This window comes from Colobus angolensis, unplaced genomic scaffold (assembly GCF_000951035.1).
Source record: "Colobus angolensis palliatus isolate OR3802 unplaced genomic scaffold, Cang.pa_1.0 Scaffold34, whole genome shotgun sequence".
In the NCBI taxonomy this organism is placed as follows: domain Eukaryota; kingdom Metazoa; phylum Chordata; class Mammalia; order Primates; family Cercopithecidae; genus Colobus; species Colobus angolensis.
Genome location: NW_012116710.1, coordinates 609,369 through 617,386, shown reverse-complemented (window position 1 = coordinate 617,386; position 8,018 = coordinate 609,369). Strand labels below are relative to the sequence as shown.

The 8,018-nt window shown below is 44.7% G+C and overlaps 1 protein-coding gene across 3 annotated transcripts in view; it reads right to left on the bottom strand.

Moving 5' to 3' along the window:
- The window catches only part of MTMR14 (myotubularin related protein 14), a 59,052-nt gene that overhangs the window by 36,921 nt on the left and 14,113 nt on the right, over window positions 1-8,018 (bottom strand). For all 3 annotated transcript variants that reach the window (XM_011952227.1, XM_011952225.1, XM_011952226.1), the window contains exon 3: window positions 7,592-7,700. In XM_011952227.1, the coding sequence (XP_011807617.1) occupies window positions 7,592-7,700 (109 nt within the window). The remainder of the gene's footprint in view (window positions 1-7,591; window positions 7,701-8,018) is intronic.

Genomic DNA, 8,018 nt, shown 5'->3' with positions numbered 1-8,018 from the left:
TGGTCTCCATCTCCTGACCTCGTGATCCACCCATCTCGGCCTCCCAAAGTGCTGGGATTACAGGCTTGAGCCACCGCACCCGGCCTAAGTATTTATCTATTTTTTACATAACTCTGAATATAGATTTTTGTGATCTTTTAGAGCAAGCAGTCCCCAAGCCCTGGGCCCCAGACCAGTACGAGTCCGTGCCCCATTAGGAACCAGGAGGTGAGCATGGTGCAAGTGAGCATTACCGTCTGACTTCCACCTCCTGTCAGATCATCAGCGGTGGCATTATATTCTCATAGGAACTTGAACCCTATTGTGAACTCTGCATGTGAGGGATTTAGGTTGCAGAGAACCTAATGCCTCATGATCTGAGGTGGAATAGTTTCATCTGAAACCATTTTCCCCTCCCTGCCGTGAAAAAATTGTTTTCCACGAAACCGGTCCCTGGTGTCAAACAGGTTGGGGAGTGCTGTTTTAGAGGGCAGAATGAGATAACGTTTCTTGGTCCACATGGCTCTAGGCCTCTGCTTTCACAGTCCATATGGTCAACAGCACACAGAGAAAAGGAGGCATAAGAGAAGCCATGTGTGACACAGGGACGTGTAGTAGTTAACGCACTGGGCTTGGTAAGTGAGCTTCCAGAACATGAGTCAGGTTTAGAAGTGAGCTCCAGCAAGTCACACCCATATCAAATCACACGTCCCTAAAATAAGGGTTCACTCTCATAAACTCACCTACCAACCTTTAGCAAAGCTCACATCAGCCAGTCAGAGCTCTGGTAGCAAGAGAAACAAGAGGCAGCAAAGTTAGAGCAGGAAGCTTTCCCAGCTATGCAGAGTAACCCAGCAGAAGGAAGGAAAGACACTCACGTTCCTTCCTTAAAAGGGTTGAGCTTTCAGATCAACTCCTAGAGGGAATTTAATTCCTTTCACATCCTAATCCTTCTAGGAATCTGCATGTTATTACACAGCTCCTCTTGTACACATGCACCCAAATATTATCTCAGAAGGAATAAATCAGTGACTCCCACATACTTGCAGTACCTCTTTAAATGTATCTGGATGCTGTTAGGGTTAATAAAAACACAAAGTCTTTAAAATATTGCCGAATTCTTACTTAAAATATATCTAGGGGCCAGGCATGGTGGCTTACACCTGTAATCCTAGTGCTTTGGGAGGCCGAGTCGGGCAGATCACTTGAGGTCAGGGGTTCAAAACCAGCCTGGCCAACATGGTGAAATCACATCTCTACTAGAAATACAAAAAAATTAGCTGGGTGTGGTGTCAGGCGCCTGTAATCCCAGCTACATGGGAAGCTAAGGCAGGAGAATTGCTTGAATCCAGGAGGTGGAGGTTGCAGTGAGCCGAGATTGCACCACTATAATCCAGCCTGGGTGACAAAACGAGACTCCATCTCAAAAAAAAAAAAAAATATATATATATATATGAGAAAAAAAATATATATATATGAGAAACATATATATAGGAGATATATATATAGAAGACATATACAGAAGATACATATATAGAGGATATATATAGGAGATATATAGGAGATATATATACGATATATATAGCAGATATATATAGGATAACAGGATATATATATATAGAAGATATATATATAGGTGATTGTGGCTTGACAATATAACTACTATCAAATGGGGGTCTGAAAATGAAGTTAAAAAGCAGTCTTCAAATAAAAACCAGGACGAATAGTTTGATGATCTTGGAAAGAGAACAAAGGGGTATAAAAAGAGGACTGAACTTCCCATGGTGTCTTTTCCTGTAAGATATAATTTTTGTAATTAAATTTTTTTCTCTGTTCAAAGTAGGAGGAAGAATGGCAAACTTGAAGAGGCTGGGGTGCCTTTGCAAAGAAGTGCCCATAGGTGCGGTGGCTCACGCCTGTAATCCCAGTAGTTCGGGAGGCCAAGGCAGGTGGATCATGAGGTCAGGAGTTCAAGACCAGCCTGGCCAACATGGCGAAACCCCATCTCTACTAAAGATACAAAAAACTAGCCTGGCATGGTGGTGCATGCCTGTAATCCCAGCTACTCAGGAGGCTGAGGAGGAGAATTTTTGCTTGAACCAGGAGTCAGAGTTTGCAGTGAGCCAAGATCGTGCCACTGCACTCCAGCCTGGGCGAACGGCAAGACTCCGTCTGGGGGAAAAAAAAAGAAAGAAAGCAAAGTACCCATAGGGTGGCAACAACCCACCAGGCAGGCCTAGGCACACAAGCTGACAGAGAACCAGAGTGTGCTGCCTTCCCCTCACCCAGTTTCTCTATGAAATCAAAAGGCACCTCAGTACCAATTAATTGCCTAACTAGACTCCACGAGAACATAAAACCAAGCACCTTTAGTACTGCCACAGTGGCCTTCCTCCCACTTACTTGGCCCATGGCCAATGTCACAGATCTGGTCAGCACCATATGTTGCAACTGACTCACTTAGCTCATACCAGTCCTCTGAACCCTGCCTACATCTGATTTTCCCAGGTTAAGTTCTATCCTCAAAACCAAGCTGCACTTCTCAGGCTAAACTTCTGTTAAAAACAAACAAACAAAAAACCCCTGGTGGAGGACACATAAGCAGTTTCCTCTAGGGAGGTCTTTTAATGTAACGACCCAGCTTTTCTTGTCAGGCCGGCCAGTGGTTCCTTTACCGGTTCCCCTATATCAAGTGCCAATTCAGTTTCTGGCCAGGCACAGTGGCTCATGCCTGTAATCCCAACACGTGGGGAGGCTCAGGCGGCAGATCGCCTGAGGTCAGGAGGTAAAGACCAGCCTGGTCAATATGGTGAAACCCTGTCTACACTAAAACTACAAAAATTAGCCAGGCTTGGTGGCACGCACCTGTAATCCCAGCTACTCGGGAGGCTGAGGCAGGAAAACTGCTTGAACTCAGGAGGCAGAGGTTGCAGTGAGCAGATTGCGCCACTGCACTCCAGCCTGGGCAACAGAATGAGACTCCGTTGCAAAAAAAAAAAAAAAAAGAAGCAATTCAGTTTCTATTCTCTCACTAGTTCCTGTTTTTATTTTTATTATCTCTTGTCCTTAGGATTCTTTTACTGCAGTGCTAAGCACTGAGCTGTGTCTGGCACATAATACTCACATTTGAAGGGATAAATGTAGGCTTCCGTATTTACATTTGTAATGTATGCACTGAAATTTCTGGCAAGATGTTACCAGGTAGTGAGATTTTGTTGTTTTTTTCCCAAGAAGGTCTTCCTCTGTTGCCCAGGCTGGAGTGCAGTGGTGCCATGGTTCACTGCAGCTGACCTCCTGGGCTCAGGTGATCCTCCCACCTCAGGCTCCCAGGGAGCTGGGACTACAGGCACATAGCATGACACTTGGCTAATGCTTTGTATTTTTCGTAGCGACAAGGTCTCACCATGTTGCCCAGACTGTTTAATTCAGTCTATTTTTTATTCAGTCTATTCAGTTTAATTCAGTCTCAAACTCCTGGGCTCAAGTGAAAAACGCCCATCTTGGCCTCCAGTAACTAGGATTATAGGCATGAGCTACCATGCCCAGCCAAAGTATTTTCAAATACAGAAGAAAATGCTCTTATTGCCTATTTCCAGTAGGAAGCTTTCCCAGACAGGCACCACACTTACCAAACTAGGTGGGTTATTCCTATGTGCCTCAAAACTTTCTGAGATAAATGTTACTGCTGATATTATTTAATAGATAAGAGGCACAAAGTAGAGCTTACACCCACATTATCTCACTCAGTCCTCACTTACCCAATTTTACAGATGAGGTAGTTTAATGAGATGAAATCTCTAGCCCAAAGTCACAGAACAGGTAAACAGGGTAGCTGAGATTCTAAACCCTGGTGGGTAGCCACTGGGCCCATGGTTTTAACCACTATCCCACAGGGCCTCACCTGTACTTCCCCCAATTCCAGCTCTTATTAACAGCTATTGCTTCTTTATTGGACTCTGTTTCCCACTAGACCTACTGGTAAGGACTTCATCTATTTGGCGTCCAACTTGATCCCTGAGGTCTACTACACAGCAGCAGCTGAATGAACACTGTTGACAAACATGTCTTGGCTATTCAGGGATCCCTATCCAGGCTTCTATTCCCAGATGATGAACCAAATTGGAGAGGTTCCTTAACAGGACCAAAACATTGCTTAAATCCAATTCTACCCTGTTTAATTCAGTCTATTTTTTATTCAGTCTATTCAGTTTAATTTGGCATCATAGTAACAGCCAAGCCAGAGAGTAAAAAAGCAAAAAATTCTATTTCTTCCCACCCAAACACACCCGAAGTCCCCTCTTTCAACAAGTAGGCATCACCCACTCCATATCACTTCAGTAACACTTTAAGGCCTTGCAAGGAGTGCAAAGTAAAAGCAAACTCCAACAAGCTCCTCTAAGGTTAATGATGTTCCATAGTGGCCTCGGCCTGACTGTGAGGTTCTGCTAGACAAGGTGGGAGGGCCAGAGTGGTGAAAGAAAAGGCAGACAGGTACAGAGTCAGGAAACATAGCTTTTAACCCCACTCTGTTTACTAGCTCTGTGATCTTGGGCAAAGGCAAATTACTTCTCTGGGCTTCAACTTCATCTATCTAAAACCTCAATACCTGCCAAACAGGAGGTACTCAATAAATATTAGTTTCTTTCTCTTCAAGGGATCAACACTAAACTTGTTTCCTTCCAGGAAAAGCTTCTACAAGGCAACCACGACTAGGTTCCTCAATGTACTATTATGTTACTGAAGGGTAACATTTGGTATTACCTGAGAGCTTGTTAGAATATGCCAAATGTCAGGCCCACCTCAGGTCTACTGAAATCTGCATTGTAGAAAGATGCCCAGTTGATTCACTCATAAAATCAACATAGAAAAGAGCCACTCTGTTGGGTGCGGTGGCACATACCTCTAATCCCAACACTTTGAAAGGCCAAGGTGAGGAAATCTGTTGAGCTCAGGAGACCCACCTGGGCAATGTAGTGAGACCTCGTCTCTACTAAAAATTAAAAAAAATCAGCTGGGAGTGGTGGTATGTGCCCACATTCCCAGCTACTTGGGAGGCTGAGGTGGGAGAATCACTTGACCCCAAGGGATCAAGGCTGCAGCAAGCCATGATTGTGCCACTACATTCCAGACCCCATCTTAATTAAAAGCAGAAACAAAAAAACCCATCTTGATTACAGCTGAGCTTAATATCAGAATGTCATCATCAGGGCACAGAGGTAAAACCACCAGCCAGCCAGCACCAAAGAGGGTAGGAAGAAGGGGATAGAAGAGGACGGCAAGGCAAAAACAAAACAAACAAAACAAAACAAGACCCTCTTGTTCAGAAACTTTAGCTTAAAGGTTAATGGAAACTAAGTTTACTCGGCCGGGCGCAGTGGCTCACACCTGTAATCCAGCACTTTGGGAGGCCATGGCAGGCGGATTGTTTGAGCCCAGGAGTTGAGACTAGCCTGACCATTATGGCAAAACCCATCTCTACTAAGATACAAAAATTAGCCAGGCATGGTGCCACGCACCTGTAATTTCAGCTACTTGGGAGGCTGATGCACAAGAATCTCTTGAACCCAGGAGGTGGAGGTTGCAGTGAGCCAAGATCATACTACTGCACTCCAGCCCGGGCAAGAGAACAAGATTCTGACTTAAAAAAAAAAAAAAAAAAAAAAGAAGAAACAAAATTTACCTAATTCTGGAAGGAGGAATTAAGGAAGAGCTAAGAACCAAAAATAACGGGGCCATAACAAACCCCGATTCTTTAGGCTTGGCGATCCCGAGTTCTTAGGTTATATAACTGAGAATGTGATACAATTTCTGTGATCTGTGAATGTTAAGAGTCCTTAACATTCTTTTCTTAGAGAACCCCACAACAACCTTGTGAAATGGGCACTCTTTTTTTTTATTTTTTTGAGACGGAGTCTCGCTCTGTCGCCAGGCTGGAGTGCAGTAGTGTGATCTTGGCTCATGGCAATATCCGCTTCCTGGGTTCAAGTGATTCTCCTGTCTCAGCCTCCTGAGTAGCTGGGATTACAGGCGTGTGCCACCATACCCAGCTAACTTTTGTATATTTAGTAGAGATGGGGTTTCACCATGTTGGCCAGGATGGTCTCGATCTCCTGACCTCGTGATCCGCCCGTCTGGGCCTCCCAAAGAGCTGGGATTACAGCTTGAGCCACCGCGCCCGGCCCTCCTGTGCAACTTCTAATGACGAGCACTGTGCTGCACAGGGTGGTACTCTTTAAAATGAAGCTGCAGGCCAGGCATGGTGGCTCACGCCTGTAGTCCCAACACTTTGGGAGGCCAAGGCGGGCGGATTACCTGAGGTCAGCAGTTCGAGAGCAGCCTGGCCAACATGGCGAAATCCCGTCTCTACTAAAAATACAAAAATTAGCTGGGTGTGGTGGCACGCTCCTGTAATTCCAGCTACTCGGGAGGCTGAGGCAGGAGAACTGCTTGAACCTGGGAGGTGGAGGTTGCAGTGAGCCAAGTTTGGGCCACTGCACTCCAGCCTGGCAACAGAGAGAAACTCCATCTCAAAAAAAAAAAAAGCTCCAATAACTTTCGGGAACATGAAAATTTTCCAAAGTGGCAACAGCTTTAGGAAGATCAATTTCTAGGGCCTAACTTCCATACATACTTCTGAAAACTGATCTGCCAAAGAAAGCCTTTGGCAGAGTCTCCCTTCCTTCCTCCCCTTTCTCAATTTACAAAAAAGGCATACCAGGGACTGAGACAACAGTCAAGACTCTCCCCACTGCCCTGCCGTTGACCACTGAGGCACTTAGATACCGGCTAAATGAACAGACTGAATTCCGCTCCCTTCCCCTCTGAGGCTCTCCAGGACCAATTTTTCCCCAGTTGCTACTTGCATTCGGAATTTCCCTGCTCAAACATCACAATGGCTCTCTGAGCAAACACAGAGCCACCTCCCTGCTCAGCCTGCAGCCTTCCTCATTCAATTCCCTTCATCCTCTGCCCTGATGTGTACCCTGTACTTAGGGAAGTTACTTAGTCACTCTGAGCCTTTGTTTCATCTGCAATGAAATGGGCACATCCCTTACACCGAAAGATAGGTAAAATGAAACCATACTGGGGAGCCAAATTAACAAAAGTCCTTAGAATATAAGCTCCATGAGAATAAAGATTTTTGTCTGCTTTACGTGATGTATTTTAAGGCCTGAAGCAGTGTCTGGCACACAACATACAATAACTACTTGGTGAATTATATAATTGAAAGAATGGACCAACAATATATGAACTCATTTGATTTAATCTAATCCATAAACCTTTGAAATAGGTGATTATTATTCTCATTTTATAGGAGAGGAAAAGGAGGCTTTGCATAGGCAGGAAATAAGAGTCAGGATCTGAACCCAGACAGTCTGGCTCTAGAACACGGGGTGGGGTACGCTGGTGTGACCATCCCTTCCCTACCTAGAACCATCCTTCAGTCAGAATTGGTCTGTTTCTCTGGACTGCTTCCCACAACACCAGGCACCCAGTAACCACCCAATGCTTGGCTACTAAATGTTGAGGGAAAAAAAGACCCTATACTTTGCATTAAGTCAGCTACTCCAGAAGAAAGTCTTGGAACATGAAGCTATGGTATGGGCCTTACCTTGCCCTTGAACAGGATTACTGGGCAGACAAACCGTCCTCTGCACCGGGCCATCTTGCTGCGGTGGATGAGGTCTTGCAACTTGCTCACCTGTACGGTACTCTCAAACCTAACACACAGGCAAGAGAAGCAGGTCAAGCTGACTTTGAAGTGGGAACTTTGTGTATATTTGTTTATTCACACAGACCCCCATACCAGATCTGTGTATATAATGCTTGCTTGAAATTAAATGTCATTCCGAAATTTTATATCATCGTCCATCCGTCCGTCCATCCATCCATCTTTTTTTTGAGTCAGTCAGTCTGTCTGTCTGTCTGTCTGTCTGTCTATCTATCTATCTATCTATCTATCTATCTATCTATCTATCTATCTATCTATCTATCTATCTATCTATCTTTTTTTTGAGACAGAGTTCCACTGCTGTTGC